At 42.1% G+C, this 18,160-nt stretch overlaps 1 protein-coding gene across 2 annotated transcripts in view; it reads left to right on the forward strand.

Annotated features, from left to right (window-relative positions):
* The window catches only part of LOC139336602 (F-BAR and double SH3 domains protein 2-like), a 68,602-nt gene that overhangs the window by 29,102 nt on the left and 21,340 nt on the right, over positions 1-18,160 (forward strand). The window contains exons 4-11 of one of the 2 annotated variants that reach the window (XM_070970751.1): positions 2,670-2,749; positions 3,279-3,423; positions 3,586-3,719; positions 5,620-5,674; positions 5,839-5,967; positions 11,526-11,648; positions 12,441-12,536; positions 13,727-13,801. In XM_070970751.1, the coding sequence (XP_070826852.1) occupies positions 2,670-2,749; positions 3,279-3,423; positions 3,586-3,719; positions 5,620-5,674; positions 5,839-5,967; positions 11,526-11,648; positions 12,441-12,536; positions 13,727-13,801 (837 nt within the window). The remainder of the gene's footprint in view (positions 1-2,669; positions 2,750-3,278; positions 3,424-3,585; positions 3,720-5,619; positions 5,675-5,838; positions 5,968-11,525; positions 11,649-12,440; positions 12,537-13,726; positions 13,802-18,160) is intronic. The other variant, XM_070970752.1, reaches the window with a different exon arrangement.

An 18,160-nucleotide genomic window follows, 5' to 3' on the forward strand; every position in this document is an offset into this window, starting at 1 on the left:
CAGCATGCCAGCTCACAGCCAGTGGCTCTCTCTGCTGTCAGTCACTGCCCTCCTCCCACACACACACACACACACACACACACACACACACACACACACACACACACACACACACACACACACACACACACACACACACACACACACACACACATTTTACACATGAGCACATACACAAATGATCCTTGTTTATACAGCAGGAAGGCAATTAAATACAGGACACCTCTATCGCAATTTCAATGTTGTGTGTCTCTCCAGCCCTCCTTCACACACACTTCTCCCTCTTTCTCGAATGAACACAACACACAGTTTCACAGCCTTTCATCAAAACCATCCACACCCACTCCACCCTTCCCTTGAGAGAGAGAGAGAGAGAGAGGTTGACTATTCTTGAAGCAAATGTGTTTCCTCATGCATTGAACAGAGCAGTTTCTGTGCCTTTTGCTTTTCTTTCTGTGTGTGCATCTGTGTGTTAGTTTACTGTACCTGGTATTTTTCTGGCACTTACACCTCTCACTGTAGGTCATGTCAGTGACACTGGGACTGGCTAACCATTTCCTGAGTTAACCAGCACAGTCAGTTAGAAATAGGTTACCTCTCCCTCTTCTTAGGGAAGAGGAATGTTCATCTTCATGGCAGCTTTGACAGAGCAAGACTCAAAGTAGTGCTGACCTCTTCACTTAATTTAATGTATTACAAAATATTTACTCCACTGCTGGCTGCCAATGTACTCAGCCAGGAACCCTGCAGAGGTAAGGGGGAGTTGTTCTTTGATTAACTTCTGAATTCTTTCTTGAAAAAGCACATCTCTTCCCTTCTTCTAGAGGATTTAGCAGGTGGGTGCCAAAGGTCACTGGGCCACTGTCTCCCCCAGGACACATGCTTGTGTGTCAGTTGGAGGGAACCCGATTTTTTTCAGGTCCAGGGAATAAGAGAGGGAATCAGTAGATGTTTTTTGATGGCCTCATTTGCCATCTGTGAAAGGTAAAAGGGGCATGATGAGAGAGAGGAGTGGAAATTAGAAAACAAAGACAACCAGGCAGCTTGATAGTAGAGAGGAAGAGTGGCGAGAGGGTGGAGATATGTGGAAATGAATGATGAGGCTTGGGTAAGGGGGGTGAGGGGATTGATGGTATAACATCTGAACACAGGCCTGTGAGAATTGTAGTGTTATAAATAGAGAGTGAAGGATGGAGAGATACATAAGCAGAGAGTGGCAGTCTCATTGCCAGGTCGTCAAACGCCGACGTATTGTCACGCCCCTCTGCGTCTCATACAGAGGCATAAAGTACCTTTGAGCGTTTGTGTGAGGCATACTGGGCTTTCAGCTAACTCCATTGAAAACCTATTCATGGCAAAATTAGACACCCAGGACAAGTGACGTAGTATAAAGAGTGAAAAAGTCTGTGTAGTAAGGAGGTGGATGGAAGGGTCAAACACAGGACTTTCATTCACGAGCTCTGGGTTTGTGCCCTGTTTGAAACCAAAAGGCAGCATTGACTTATGTTATGTTACGTCAGGTACTTAAGAAAACATCAAGTATGTGAACGCACTTACTTTAGCTTAAACCTTGATCCTTTCCTAAACCTAACCAAGTAGGTTTAACCAAACTGTGACCATTTCTGTGTTAACCACATGTTAGAAAGGCTTTCAGGCAGAAAGGGCTTGTGTGTCTCTATGAGACGCTGAGGGACATGACAAAACATTGTCAGTATTTAACAATCTGGGAATGAGAAATGGATTTAGAGATGATGACTGGGAGATAGTGCAGGAGATTTGAAAACAGAACAGCGAGACAAGATCTACATGCAGATTTATATGGAAGAGTGATGAAATAGATAAAGGGAAGAATGTGGCTTAGAGGAATGGAGTTCCAGCGTGTCCCTAAGCTGATTGGGTTGTTGTACTTGCGGTTCTGGTTTGCTAACAACTGTTTTATTAATGAGGATTTGCTCTCCCACCCCCCCAACACACACACACACACACACACACACACACACACACACACACACACACACACACACTCATCCACACACTCATCCACAGGCACACAGGGGCAGAGCGTCTGCGAGTTGTCGCTACTGACACAGTGACCCAGTCCAGAGGATGTAGGTTACTCTTTCTTGCAGCCCTTGGGTTTCTGCTCGTACTCACAGGAGCTGACTGGCGAATTCATTCTTGCTGACACAGAGCTGATCCATTTTATAGTAGAAACAGCCGATATTTTGGCTGTTCAAAAGAGGTGACCGGGTCAGAGTAAAGTCCAAATCAGCTGTGTCAGACCTGCTCACACTCAGTGGGATGATGTGCACGTTAAGTCTTGATCTGAGTACCTTCCTCTTACCACCCAGAGAAAAATTTACAGTATTTAAAGTAAAGGTATTTCTTAAAATCTCTGTATATTAAGACACTAAAATGATAGCGCTGATCAACAGTTTATCCTCTGTTCTAAATCAGTGCACAAGGCACATTGAACTGCAATACATATGCTTCTTGCTAAGCTGACAGTTAATTCATGAGTGAAAGTGTTGACCTGATAGAGCTTCATGCTGCCTTGTACTTGCCTTCATCTTTTCCCTTATTTTCTTACATATTATTAGCAGTCTCTCAGTTCAGTTAATCTAGTCAGAAGACTGGAGATAATCAGTGCCTCATTTTTACACTTTCAGGCTCTGCAGAAGCTAGCAAGCCAGTACCTAAAGAGAGACTGGCCCGGAATCAACCCTGATGACCAGAGAACAGACTACAGGTGGGTCTGTGTGTGTGTGTGTGCGCGCGCGGGCGCACGCATGCGCATGTGCCTATGACATACAGAAGTATGCAGCCACGTTTCCCACAAAGCATCTCAAAAAAATTATTTTGATGAAAGACAGATCTTGTGCTCGGCTGGATTGCTCCAAATTTCTAGAAAAATGTAACATGGTCTACAGTACATGTATGACTCATTTTTACTGTAAGAGGCTCTGAAATATAAAACCTCAATCTGGATCCAACTTATTGTGAAAAGCATTAAGTCTGCATTTCACAGTTTTACTGCTGTTTTGTGTTTGTTGGTTCTAGCAGCTACTGCAGCATTTCTACAAATCTATTCCCCCTCCAGGTGCACGCACATACAGTTTGTCAGGCCCACAGTGGCAACCATACTAGTGGTGTAGAGAATTTATAAATTCAGCCACTCTGCAGGAGATCGTTATGGTTTCCAGCCAGTTGCTCGTGTGAGTTCAAGTTACAGAACAGCAATCATTTAGCATTTTTTGTGCTTTTTCTCTCCAACTTAGGAATGTGTATGCAGTGTGGAGGTCCTACTTAGAAGGTACAGTACAGGTGAGCCAGTCCAGGCTCAATGTGTGTGACAACTACAAAAGCCAAGTATCAGAGCCCGCTAAGACTGTTAGACTCTACAAGGAGCAGCAACTCAAAAAGGTGAGTGAATGTGTGGATTGTGAGACTTAGTCATAGTTTCCTCAAGCAGTCTTTGTTCTCCTCACTCTCTCGTCCTCCCGTGCATTCACACTGAGCTAAAATGACTCATGTCGGTCTGCTTGTTCTCTAACAACTCACCCGGTTTTCTTTTTCCCTTCACAGACCATAGATCAGTTGAGCGGCATTCAAGCAGAGCTTCAGGAGTCGGTGAAAGAGTTGGCCAAAGCCAAGAAAAAATACTACGACTGTGAGCAGGTTGCCCACGCTGTACGAGAGAAGGCTGACATAGAGGCCAAGTGAGTTCACCACGGCGCTGTGCACATGTGTGTTGGTAGGGAAGTGCATAAAAATAAAAATATTATGACTAAACAGATGGTCTCCATTGTCAGAAAGAATACCATCAAGAAAACAAAGTAGGTTAACCTCACAGAGAGAGTATATGAGAGATAGAGGAAGCAAGAAAACATCATCATTAAGGCTGTAAGATGCAATCAATGACATACTGTATATACAGCGGTGTTTATGAGACAGCCAGACAAAGAAAGAACAGATAAAAAGGGACCAAAACACCACGAGAGCGTAAGTGCAGAACCTTACTTTGGCATCACTGGTGGGTGCAGACTTGGTATGAATCTACGCAGCAAACAAAACCAGAATCATGTCTTTAGACATAAGAAAACACACGTTTGGTCATTTTTTTCACCTTTGAAGGACAGATAAAAGCTCTATCAGATACTATTTGAAGCGTTGCACTTCCACAATTAGTACCTAAGTTTGATCCAGTTCTGATGAGTGTTGTCTCCCCCAGCCCCAGGCTGCAGCAGCTATGGTGACATTTTCGCTTCATTGAATTCTCAGCTCCGGTTAGTGGCCACATCGATTGGCCCCTCAACTATTTTCTGTTCTCTATCACTCAGTAGAAAGACACAGCCACAGAAATTACTGCATTGACGCTGTGCCCATTATGTGAGTGTGTGTGTCTCAGTTGAGAAAAATGCAGAGACATTAGTCATTGTAGGGCACAGGGAACACACAAGAAGAAATTGGTGTGAATGCAGAGACACAGCACACAGTTTGTACTCATAACACCACTTGGCGAGTAAAGCAGGGTAGCATAAGTAGAAGCACACTGCACATACTCACACGTATAGGCAAGCAACAGTCATAATCACACACTCATAATGCGTTTTGCGTCTGTATGTGTGAGACTTAATGAAATAAACACGCGGCCTGTTTTCACGCACAGAAGTTGCACAGAAGCACAAAAAAGCAGGCCATACACAAGCTTGTATGTATGCACTCACACAGGCTCACTCCATCATTTTATCTGGCAGGTCTTTCTGATGTCACCATCCATATAAATCACGATGGCTGGATCAGGCTGAGATTTATAGCTGTCAGGCTCCAGCCTGTTCATGGTCAATATATGATGCCTGCTCTGAATCAGAGGTTAGAGATGAGAGTAATGATCCTGGAGGAATGTCTGGATCTTTTTCTCCCCTCTGCCTTACCTGGTTGTTACTGTTTGTCTGTGAGGGCCTTGTCCACATGTGTACAGATATTTCTAAACAAATGTATTTCCCCTCTGTTTAAAAAAAAAAGAGGAAAATCTTCACGACCTTCTTTTAACAAAATATCTGTGTGCACACGAGGGTGCAAAAACCATTCCAACGCTCAGACAAGCGTCCAGTAGGTGGCAATAAAGTCTACATCAATAATACGTCAAATGCCGGAGAAGATTGTTTTGTGTATTATTTCAGTAAATTTATTCTGTTTAGATAAAATTATCCAAAACCATAGGAAACCACCAAGTTTGGTTGTTAACTTACATTGGTGCTAACCAAATGTAAACAAACCAATAGTCCGCCATTGTTGTTGTTTCATGCATATGCTCATTACACAAAGCGACAACATGCGCAAAGTTAGGTGATGACATTATTGTTTCTCAAACGCTCCATTTTACGTGGACACATAGAAATCGGAAAATCTGTGAACGAGAGGAAAATGTCTGTATGGGTGTGGACAAGGCCTAAATCTGTGATTACGAATGAATCGAATGTCCGCAGGGGTGTTGACAAACCAAACGGTGTGCTTTTTTTTTTTAGCATTTGTAACCGCAAGCATGGATAACTTCATATGCATTTGTTCAAATTAAAATTAGATGTTGATGAACTTCTCGCTTCCTCTTTTTTTCAGGTCTAAACTGGGTCTTTTTCAGTCAAGAATTAGTTTACAGAAAGCAAGTGTAAAGGTAAGAGGGCTCACTCACAAAGAACACCATCAGTCTCTCTTAAAGCGGAGCTTTCAAGCAGACTCTTTTAAGCCATGAAACAAATACAAAAGTGGTTGTTTCTCTTAAAGCTCCAGTTTGTTACTGGAATGCAGCATTTCAATATTGTCTCTCTTTCTTTCCAGTTGAAAGCTAAGAGAAGTGACTGCAACTCCAAGGCAACACAGGCAAGGAACGATTACTTGTTAACGCTAGCTGCTGCCAACGCTCACCATGACCGGTACTACCACACAGATCTACTGCACTGCATACAGGTATTTGTATAGAGATGAATAAGAAGAGTTGAAAGTTGTGAGTGGTGTGAGAGAGAATCCTGTTTGTTCTTTTTAGTAAAACTGCACTTAAAAAAGAATCCAGTAGTTTGTAATGTCTTAATGACATTTTCTTTTACTACAAGTGCTGGCTTAAGAGTCTCATGCACTAAAAATACCCAGGGGGATTTTCCAGCAACAGGGACACATTTTCTGGTTTAAAAATTCAAAGTGGGGAGCTACTTTGAATTAAAGCTCAATTTGGGATAAAATGTTTTCCTTTCACGAGAGCACAAAGTCAGACTTCCTTCCAGTATCGCTGAAGTGGTTGGAGGGGGGAAAAGCGTACATGAAAAAGTGATGATTTCACAGTTTGGAGTCTTCAAAGAAAGTCATAGAGTTCTCTGGATTTATTATTTGAAAGGGGCTTATGTGAAGAAAAATCCCACAAAATGAGCCATCCTTACCAAATGATTGGTTGGCATGAAATGATCATTTTCACAATGTTGAATGAACTGTACCAAGAGGGATTCTCAGAGAGCTTCGACTTTGCCTTGGATGCAGGTAAGTTTGCTGCGTCTCTCTCTGCATCTCCCACCTTTACATGACATGCAACTGTGCGTCACTGTGGGCTTGAATGTGTTTGTTTTATGATAATGTGGTTGTGGGATGCAGATTTCATGATTTTACTGATGTGCTCAACGACTAAAACTATAAGTCATCTCAATAATTGATCATGTTAAAGCAAATTCTGCAACATAAAGCATTAAACTGTGAGACGGAAGCCAAGATGCTGTCATCCCTCACATTTCTTTCATCTGTGGGAGCAAGCTGCTGTTTGTGTGTAAAAACACTCTCTTCCATCTGGTACTACATGACTTTTTGGGCCATGTACAGAATCAAGACACAGGACTGAAATATTTTCATGCCAGACAAGACAAGAAGTCCATGTCTGTCAAAATCGGATTTTGACTTAAATTGAACACAAGTTATCCACCAAAACTGTAACAATGACAGTTGCACATGCAGACACACAGGCCATCGTGACAGACGGACGCATTCACATACAGAAAATGACAGTCTGTCCCGTGCACAGACAGACACACCTCAGTTGCTGAGTGACGGAGATGTAATCCTTTTAAATACTGTACAATCATGTCTGTCTGACACACACACACACACACACACACACACACACACACACACACACACACACACACACACACACACACACACACACACACGTGCACACAGACAGTCATCAGTCTCAGACCTGACTGATATTGCAGTTAACACAAACACACACACACACAAACAGGACAACATACACATCCGAGTAGCTGGGTGACTTTTTTCTCATCTGTCTAAACCATGGAATAAGTTGTACACAGTTTTTTTTATAATATTAATTAGATCTAAAATGAAGCTCATTATTGTTTTTTTGGCTTTCTGTGCTTTTTCCTCTTAGTGTAATTTCTTCAGATGCTCTTCCCTTTCTCCTTGTTCCTGTTTCTCCCCCCTCACACTCACATACTCTGCCTCAGGCATGTATGAGCATCTATACTCTGAGGCCAGTCTGAATAATAGATCCTTTGCTCCCTGTGACAGAAGGACAGGACTGCAGGGAAATATGCACATGCACAAATACATGTACGCAAACACACAAAGAGAATGAGGGACATTGCCCAAGGGAAGCAATCTGCTCGTCCCCTCTCCCTCCTCTGCAGTTTCATTTGGGATGTTTACAGGTCTTCACCTGAAAGTCACTGATAACAATGTTCCTAACAGGGGGACCAAAATCTGCATCACAAGAAAGCACCAGTTCCTTTCACAGTTCCAGGCATCTTTTTGCACACAGATATGCAGAGAAACAGTCCAGAAAGCAGCGCCAATGGCAGACACACAGTAAGAATAATAGCAGCCATAGAATATGTGCATAGCCAGTACATCCCAGAAAACAACAATCCAGTTTTTCCAGGCTTCCCATTTATCATAGTTTTTTACCACAGTCTCCATTTCCGACAGTACTTAAATTCCTCCTACAAAAATCCATTGTGCTCATTGCGTTCACATGGACACAGTTCATTAGATATGGCAATGGTAGGACATTTCTGGATAGGGACATATATGCTGCTGAATTTCATTATTCAGATATGCTACAGACAGTGGTGGGAGAGGATCCTTTACTTAAATACGAATACCACACTGTGAAAACACTCAAATAAAAGCCCAGCATTTAAAGTCTCACTTAAGTACAAGTAAGTAAGAGAGTATGATCAGGAAAATGTTCCTTAAAGTATTAAAAGTACTCATTGTGCAGCAAACTTTGGTCGAGGAGGACCTCATTTGAACTGTTTGCTGTTTGTCTGTAGACTTATTGATTAATCGACTAATTGTTTCAGCTCTACTTGGCTAAACTGTTGGGTAGTTTATAACAAAGCATTGTATTTTATAAGAACTCCATATGCTTTGTATGGAAAAATGTTGTGTGTAGAGTAACTAGTGACTGAAGCTGTCAGGTAATTGTATTGCAGTAGTACAGAACAATATTTCCCTCTGAGACGTGGTGGAGCAGAAGTCGGAAATTAGCATGAAAAAAGTACTGAACTAAAATTCCAAGTACTCAGAGGAGATGCCTCTTCTGTCTTTAATGTTAAACCATATTGAAGAAGATAATGAGCTGGCTGTGAAAAGATGTCTGGAATATAACAGGTTTGTAAAGATGAGGGATAAGGAGACTTCGACTGCTTAGATCTGCTGCATTACTGTATAAATACTTGCTGCTCTGACTGTGGCTGTAGGAAAAACATATATGTTACACTGAGAGCTACTGTCCTTGTCAGTGCGACAGTTGTAGTGAAAGGGCAGTGGAGGAACACACTGCTCCACATCTCCCTCTGCTGTTGGCAGCCGATGCTCTTGGAACTGTCCATCTGCGAGACACATAGACTTCCACCTCTGCTGCCCTGTCTGGCCCACTGTGCTGTACTTAGTTCAGGCTTATACAGTCATTCAACCCAAACACACACACCCGCTGACCACTGATATGGGGACGGGGCTTTTTCTGGAAGCTGACTCACTCTGTTTCAACACTACCCTAAATGGATGAAAGAAGGAGGGGAGGGAAGTGGGAGGAGGAAATGAGCAGAGTGATGAGGGAACATTAAGAGAGAAGTCAGCCAACAACACACCCGTAATGACATAATTTCCTTGTCAATTTACCATTGTTTCAGTCTAGGCTGTGTGTGTGCAAATGTGACATTTGTGGGGTTTATGTGCGTATTAACAAATAACATGTTTTTGTATGTGATTAGTGGCTGTGTCTGTCTAAGAAAAGGGAGTGTGTGTGTTAGTGGGAGGTTGTGGACTTGGCCTAAAACATCCCCTGGCCGGCACAAAGTGAGAGAGAGTGCAGGTTTCTCAGAGTGTGAGCTTTTATGAAGTACTTTGGCTGGAGAAGAGAGTGAGCGTCTGAGTGTGTGTGTGTGTGTGTGTGTGTGTGTGTGTGTGTGTGTGTGTGTGTGTGTGTGTTTGTCTATGGTCTCTGTGTTTTCTTGAATTGGAATCTGAACCCCTTCACCTTCCCCTGCAGCTGTTAGAACACTATCCAAAGAACACTCTCTCTCTCTCTCTCTCTGTCTGTCTGTCTGTCTGTCTGTCTGTCTGTCTGTCTGTCTGTCTGTCTCTCTCTCTCTGTCTGTCTGTCTGTCTGTCTGTCTGTCTGTCTGTCTGTCTGTCTCTCTCTCTCTCTCTCTCTCTCACTCACACACACACACACACACACACACACACACACACACACACACACACACACACACACACACACACACACACACACACACACAAACACTCCCATACACTAATTTTTCTGTCTCTCTCTCTCTTGCTCTTTCATATCTTTTCAAATGCTCACTCGTCCTCTCTTACCTCCTCTCCATTAGCCTCTCTCTCCCCGTCCTGTCTGTCTGATCTGTCTGTTTGGCAGCGTGGCCTCTAGCTTGGCAGCACTGCCTCAGCCTCCCCATAGAAAGGCTGTTCATTTGGACTGCATGCTTCATTAAAATGTCTTTATATCAGACACATCAGAATCTGTAATGATAAGAGCTGTCAAATGCAAACATCTGCTTGGTTTCTGTCCTTCCTACGACTTTCTGCCACCTCGCTCTTGCCTTTCATGGTTTGTCTGTTTCTCTTCTCTGTTTTCTTCCTTCCTTCTCAATTTAGTTTAATTCATAAAAACCCGTCGTCTGCAGCAATCTAAAAGATACCACACTTAAGCTAGATTTTTTTTCATGCTAGGCAGTATTTCCAGGCCGGTGGTGAGGTGTGTGCGTGTGTGGGTAACAAGCCAAATTTTAACACTTGCTGTTTTTTTTTTAATAGAACCATTATTTAAACACCCACACAGGTGTTTTCAATTACTGTGGCTGATTAGACCACTCGTCAGGTTAAAGCTGGGTGGAGCTATGCTTGGAATTACAAAACTCATGAGAAAGGCGCCCCGCTGTGAGTCTGAGTGCAACAATATTATCAGCAGAGCGAAGGAGCTGTCAGTCAATCACAGCGTGTCCATGCCCACGCAGTCTTGAGAAGAGCTCTAATCAGACGACATGAGTGAAAACACCTGTGTGGGTGGACTGTGGCTTATGTTTTTATCATATCATGACCGGAGGGGAGATTCAACATGTCTGACACTCACAGTTTAAGTGGGTTTTGATTGGTGTTATTGTGTAAAGATTGGGCAGTTTGCCCAGTGATGCATGAATAATATCAAAGCTTCTTGTTTCCATTGGAACTCTTATCTGTGCATTAGCAGATTACACATTGTTTGAGGCTGTTGTGCCTCTTCTTGAATCAACTTTTGACTATGAAAACATACATTTGAATAAATAGTTACTCACTCAATGCCTGTAGGAGACATACTGTTGATACTTTTGAAACTCCACATCCCTCTCTTCTGTCTTGTGTCAATAAGTTAAACTAGTCAAACTTAACAACCTACGCATACCTGAAGGTGAAGTCATTCCTCCAGGCTCTAAAAGAACAGGGACAGGAAGGACGCAAGCTTTGTTACAGTCATAGTAGTTGAGGTTGAATGACTGGAAGTCTGATGATGAGAAATAAGGCACTATTGTACACAGTGTATAATATGTTGCCAAATATTTAGTTTAGTTTAGTTTATTTGTTTAGCACAAGTTTAGTACAAGTACAAAAACTGTGCAAGGTGGGAACGAAGCCTCAGCAGGCTTGTACAGAGTTCCACACCTGCCCATATCAATCCCATGACGTGCAGACTAAACACTCAGCAAAAAACAAAACAAGAGAAAAACAAACAAAAACAATACAAAAGAAACAACAACAAAATACATGTTAAATCTATTTAGTTGTAACTGCCTATATTCACCTTTTCCTTGACTCTCTTTCTCTCCTCTGTCTCTTCTCTTGGTGTCTCCTCCTGATTCCCTTGTACTCTTGACTTTATTATTAAGGATTAGGGACTTACATTGAATTAATCCATTCTTCCCTGTAACCCCTGGTCCTTCTCTCTCTCTGTCCTCTAGGCCTTGGATGGCAGGATATATGAGCATGTGAAAGACTACCTGGTAGCGCTGTGTCGCACTGAGCTAGAGGCCTCCCAAGCCACACACAACACCTTCCAGTTCCTGTTGGACAAATCCACCAGGGTGAGTGAGACGTGGTGCGAGACACAGACCCTCTGCACTCATTTGTAAGTTAGTGTAGAAATGCTAAAACAGACACTGTGGGGAAAATCCATCAGTCTTCTTGACATCATAGCACGATCAAAGTGCTTATTTTGCCAAAATGATGTGTATTTCTTCAGTGAAACGAATGGGACGTGTTGACATTTTGAGTTCATTTCTTGTTACGAGGCACTATTTTCCTGATATTACATGGCAGGGGAATTGTGCCTGGGGTTGGAGATTGGAAGCATTGTTTGCATACAGCATTTTAATAAAAGCAATTTCAAACTAAGCAATGCAGGAATGCTAACAAGACATTTCTAAGGACACCAGAAGACAAACACAGACAGAAATGAAGAACTGTTGCGCCTGTGTGTCTGTGTAGTCTACTCCAAATGAAAGTCAAACCATCCTCAAACACCACGCGGCAATTTGTATTCAACACAGTGTGAGCATGTTAGCTAGCAGAATAGCGGGGTTCAAAGCTTCACACTTACCGAGGGTGACATTATTTTTTGTTGTTTTTGTCTGAAGGAAGTGATTAAGCTCAACTCACAAGCTTGACATGGATGCTATCAAAGCGATACTCAAAATATCAACCCAAAACCTATGCATGAATATGAAATACTCACCAGCCGTCGACTTGAAGTGTGGCTGTCAAACTTCGGAAGTTTTCTCCCTCATGGGGCCACAAAGACTGCTTCAACAGATTCCGATATTGACAAGTTTTCCGTGGTCCTGGATTATAACTGCCTCCTTCTGTCTTACTCTCAGATCATTCAAGAGTTCAACCAGCAGTTGTTCATGCAGGAGAATCCAGTGTTTCACAAAGCACACGACTTCCAGTTCCAGCCCAGCGAATGTGACACGGTGAGACGCTTGTAGCTGCACACACATTCACTGTATTCTTATCCATACATATGCAGCTCCAGGGTATTGAGCTTCATTTTGTTTGTATATGAACCTGCTCACACCGCAGGACAGTGACTCCAACTGTCCCTTCTGGTCTCTTTAAAACACAGACAAAGACAGTAATCAGCCCCTTCTGTTGTCACATGTGGGCCTTTTCCCTCCTCTTACTTTTTCTGTCCCCTCAAATATTGTAAAGTCCTTAGCTCATCTCAAACAGCTGAATCACTGAAACAGAATGTGTTTACCTGTTATTCTTATGATTTTAGAGAATCCCCTTAATGCATCTGGGGCTGAGAGGCTTGCCAAGCTGGAAATCAGCGAGTCAAAGCTCTGATCACTCTTATTCTCTGGAGAGATCTTTGGCTCTTTCGTTTCCACCCTTTAGAGATTTCATTATGTTAGGATGGAGTTGTCCAGTTAACTAGTGTCTCGTGACAGCATGAGAGAAGCATGAATCTACTCTCTGTTCTGATATTAATCGGTTCGACGCCAAATGCGTCCACTGGGAGCTTGTCTTTGTAGTCATAGCCTCTTTTCATCGTTTACACAAACTAGACGTTTTTTTGGGAGATCAAGCGGTTGCTGAGTGATAAAAATATTTGAAATTCTTCTGAATCGATCAGTGCCATGATCATGATGCAGCGTTGGGAGTCATGCTGTCTCACCCCTTTTGGGGCCTTGTTAAGTACTGCTGGCTAAAACAGAGCTGTCTCCCAGTGGACATTGGTCCTAATTCCTCTATAGTTACCCTTTTCTCTTGTGTCTGCGTCATCTTGTGCTCTTGTTTCTCAGCTTCTTTCTCTCTCTCTCTCTCTCTCTCGCTCTCTCTCTCTCTCTCTCTCGCTCTCTCTCTCTCCCTCTCTCTCTCTCTCTCTCTCTCTCTCACTGTGCTCTGCAAAATGTTCTTTCCCTCTCTGATCTTTTCCTTTTCCTTCTCCTTTTTTTGACATAAACTGGTACTCTAACATTTCTCTAAACAACAATGTGCTGTTCCTTCCATGTGTCTTCCTAATCCTGTTCAACCTTTGCTAACACTTTTCCCTAAACTTTTTTTCCATTAACCCCCTCCTTGTATTTGTGTGTCTGTATGCTTGCACTTCTGCTCTTGGGTGTGTGGGTGCACGGGTGCTTTGCTGTGTGTATGCCAGACTCTGAGCTCGGTGCAGCAGTTGGTGGACATTGAGCCGTCGCCCGTCAGTGCCATGAGAATGACCCTGGCACAGGTAGTCTTAACTGTTGTTAGCATTCCCATCTTCATTCCTGACACAAACCATGGATCATCTCCTCCATTCATGTCTATTTATCTGTCTGTCCCGGTGACATTCACCTGAACATGTACATGTATAGCTTAACAAAGCCTTGGTAAATCTTTTGATAATGCATTTCAGCTCTTAACACCTGGTACTATGAGAGACATTTTGCTTGACACTGGTAATATGTGAATTACTGTGTGTGTGCGCAGACTACAGATCAGCTTAACTCTCTGTGTTGCCTTACAAAAATGACTGCTTTTTGTGTACAGGCACGCTGTTTTGCATCTAGTACACTTCATGATCAGTCTGGACGATGCTCAGAATCAAACACATTGTAAATATAGCAGATTTATACAAATAGATTATATCTCATGTAATATTGCATATGCATACTCTTACCCTCTGATTGTGACACTATGGTTGTTATACTGTACATAACTATGGTTTAGGACAGTGGTTCCCACACTTTTTCTGGGATGCCCCCTTTCAGAAACCAAAAAAAGTTCATGCCCCCCCTACAGTTTTTAGCAATCATTAGCAATGATGGGGCAAGCTTTGATATAAAGGGATCCAAGTTCAATTTTAGTGATATAAGTGAAATAAAAGTAAACACAATAGCCAGTTTGTCTTTATGCTCCCCCAGGGGATCCTACCTGCCCAGTGTCTTAGAGAACCAGTGGTTTAGGAGGCAAAGCCCAGTAACTGTAAAAAAATATCAACTGTGCCAGGTCACTGGCATGACAGCACAATGCTAAGACATACAATAAATACCACTCTCTGCCAAACTAGACTGCATAAGTATAAAGGGCTTTGGTGGACAGTGTGTTGTTCCATGACTTCACCCTCAGTGACTGCAGAGAGTCATAGTGCAGTAAGTCAACAAAACTATCCTTTAAATCTCACTTATCCTCCCTGGCAAACAGCATGGACCAATCCTTCTTCCTAAACAGAAAGTCGTGTAGCCATTACAGCATGTCTAGGCAGCTTCTACACAAAGACCGTTGACACAGGGGACTCTGAGCACACGCATGTCAAACATCAGCACACAGAAAAACTCAGAAGGGATCACAGGCGACAGCTTTGTTCAACTTGGCAAATAGTGGTCAGGTCCATAAACATGCGAATAATTCTCTTTTCTTAAAGACTTAATTACTGTAAAAGTCATCACAAGGAACTTCAGTTTTCAGAGTTCCCTTGTCTGTTATACTAACACAACCATGACTGTTGCTTGCTGCAGCATGAGCACACAGGTGTGGCTACAATTACTATGACACCATGACCACCACTGGCGTAATACATTTTTTTAAATAAATATGACAAATATGTGTGAGGCTCTGAATTGCTGGTTTAGATGTATTCAGTCATAACGTTAGTTGTAACTTGAGCTTTTGTTTTATGCAACAACAGAGAAATCAGACCAGAGTGAAGAACAGCAGTTATTTCACGTGTCTTATTTGATATCTTATAAAGTCATATTCCACTGACTATTACCATACCCTACCATAACGACTATTACCCCAGTGGTCTCAACACATTATGAGACATTAATAGTTAGGGTTAGAAATCAACAATCACTTATACACACTCACACATACGCGCATGTGGCCTCACTAATTTAAACAATTAAAAACTGTATTTGAAATATAATCTAACAGAGCTTTAAAGCCATTTCTATAGATGGGTTTCCATGTGATGTCACCAGTAAGATGCATGCAGGGGATGAAAAACAAAACCAGAATGACTGACAGCTTATGAGGAGATCTACATGGGGAGTTGTTTTTGTGCCTTAAATGGCATCAATCACAAAAGTAACTTCTGTGCTTTTAATAATAATAAAGTCTCCCGTAGAGCTTACCTGTGCAGTCTGAGTTCACTTATCACTGCTGCTACCTGCTGTTTCTCACTGGCACATGTTAGCTCGAAGGAGCTGACAGATGTCTAGGATGTGGTTTAACAAGAAAAAAAAAACATTTTGGAAATGCAGTGAGGAGCATTGCATACAGTTTCACCTCTAAACAGTAATTTTACTCATTTCCCTCATATATTATCTGTGTTTATGGACCCTATTTTCCATTAGTGACTAATGGGGACCACAGTTTTTGAGCTCTGCAGTCAGCAGCTGTGAAGTGGGTTGCAGTGTAGTCCCACTGGGGTTCTGCACACCATTAATGTACATTTATTAAAAGTGTTGTTTTTTTGCCTCTGACAGGTTCAGACTGCTTTTTTAAGTGTCTCACAGCATTATAGGATGGGTCACTACAGAGATAGACCTTTTGTTAGAGTAACATCCTGTTTGTTTAACCAGAAACAGTCACTATATCGCACTCACCGAAGCCACCGGACTCCTTGTAGAGAAACAGTAATTTTACCATCATAAAACACACTTCAGACTCAACAGAACCAAAGTAAAACTAGTTTTCCAACAAACACCACCATGTCTGGTTTGGTCGAAAATAAACCCTTAATTCGGAGCTAGCTCGTCCGCCCTGGCTAGCTTGACTTTTAGCGCATTCTTGTTCTTCTTAGACAGTTTTTCAATGCGTTTTAGTCACAGTCGCTTTCCATGGAAATAACATACTTAGGCTAGGTGTCTACCACACTGATTGGCAGCATATCTGTCCCAATCATTCTGCACACCAACTGCGTGATGGCCTCTGACCGACACACATCACACTGTGTGTATGCAAATTAACCCATAAACGGAGACACGTAACCAGTCAAAACTATTGTTGGTGAATAACCGATTAACGATTAACTGTTAACATCGCTGATACTAGTGAGTTTCCTAGCCTCTGCTGCATATGTGTTTGTGATTGTTTGTAAACAGGAAACCCATCTATTAAAGCTAACTGTTGTTGTTGCAGTATTACTGCCATAGGAGCTCTTACACCCTGCTTTGTCTGGTTGCTCCATGATAATGAAACGAGAGCTGTTTTTGCTGTATGACTCAATACCACTCTTATGACAGTGGCTCCACAGCACTGTAATGCTGTCACACCACCATGTGTTGGTGAGCAATGCAGTCCCAGCACCAAATGACTTGTTAGATAACGTAACCTTGTTGCTGTTGCATCATCTGTTGAGATATCACTACGTTGTCATCGCCCTCCTGTCGATAAAATGTGCCAAATGTTTGCTGTGTGTGATTTTCATTTGCACATTTGTAGTGTTATGGCTTCAAAATACGATCACTGCAGGCGGAATGACCACCTTACTTGTTTTTCTTTTTGTTGTTTGTGTTTGTTTCTTTGTTAGATTCTGTGTGAGCTCACCCTTACCAGACCACCACACCAAAATCAAGTTAACATGCTATATGTGAATAAGTGTTAGTATTGCAAATTCTGCCCAAATAGTAAAGAAGTTAATTGTTTTTAATGTCCTCATCTGCAAACAGCAACTCTTAAAACATAAAATGCTGGCTGCACAAGTATTGAATGTTAAATAATACTAAATCTAATCTTAATTGGATGAAGTCAATCTATTCTGGTTTATAAGCAGCTCTGTACCTGGACACATATTGTTCCTCTTGGTCCGTTAGGATAACACTTTTAATGTGTTTTTGTTTTTTGCCATTAATGCTCATAATATTTCTAATCATAACAATACATTTGTCACAGTCAGAAGGCACTGCGGTCTGCTCTGCTGCAGGTTGTGCAGACACCTTGGAGTCCTGGACTCCCACTGCCTTTAAAAACCCAGTAAAACAGCTCACATAGCTGCTCCTGCTGCTGCCGCTGCCTTAAGTATGATACAGGTGCCGTTCAACATGTTGTTTTATACTAGTCATGACAGCCGTATGTCTCTGCAAGCTGTGCAGAGGGATCCTTTTTTAGAAAACAATGCGATCTCATGCAAAATGATGCAAACCTGCATTAGAAAAGACAGTAGTATGTTGTTATTACTGCAAAAACATCATTGGGTTTGGAACCTTTCTTTAGCTTTTTTCTTGTGTAATAATATGTCAGGAAAGACCTACAAGTATTTCCAGTGAGGGGATGACATAGAACAAGAGGCATCAGCTTGAATCAAAGTAGAAACGCTGCAATTACTTGACATATGTCTTAAAATCATGAAAATTGGAAAATGAGATGTTTAAACTTGTATTCTCCCACCAGCATGTTCTGCTCTTCCCAGTCACACTGACTAACTACACATCGGCACATTTCATTCTCACCCCTTCATCCCTGTGGTTTTAGAATAACACTGTTATTCCATACAGCAATCCAAATGACAGTTATTATGACAATTTCCCTTAGCTGGCAGGCTGACGAGCCATAAATTTGCCTGTTATCACATTTACAGTAGCTGCCGAATGGTTTGCCATTGTTA

This window comes from Chaetodon trifascialis, chromosome 9 (assembly GCF_039877785.1).
Source record: "Chaetodon trifascialis isolate fChaTrf1 chromosome 9, fChaTrf1.hap1, whole genome shotgun sequence".
Taxonomy (NCBI): domain Eukaryota; kingdom Metazoa; phylum Chordata; class Actinopteri; order Chaetodontiformes; family Chaetodontidae; genus Chaetodon; species Chaetodon trifascialis.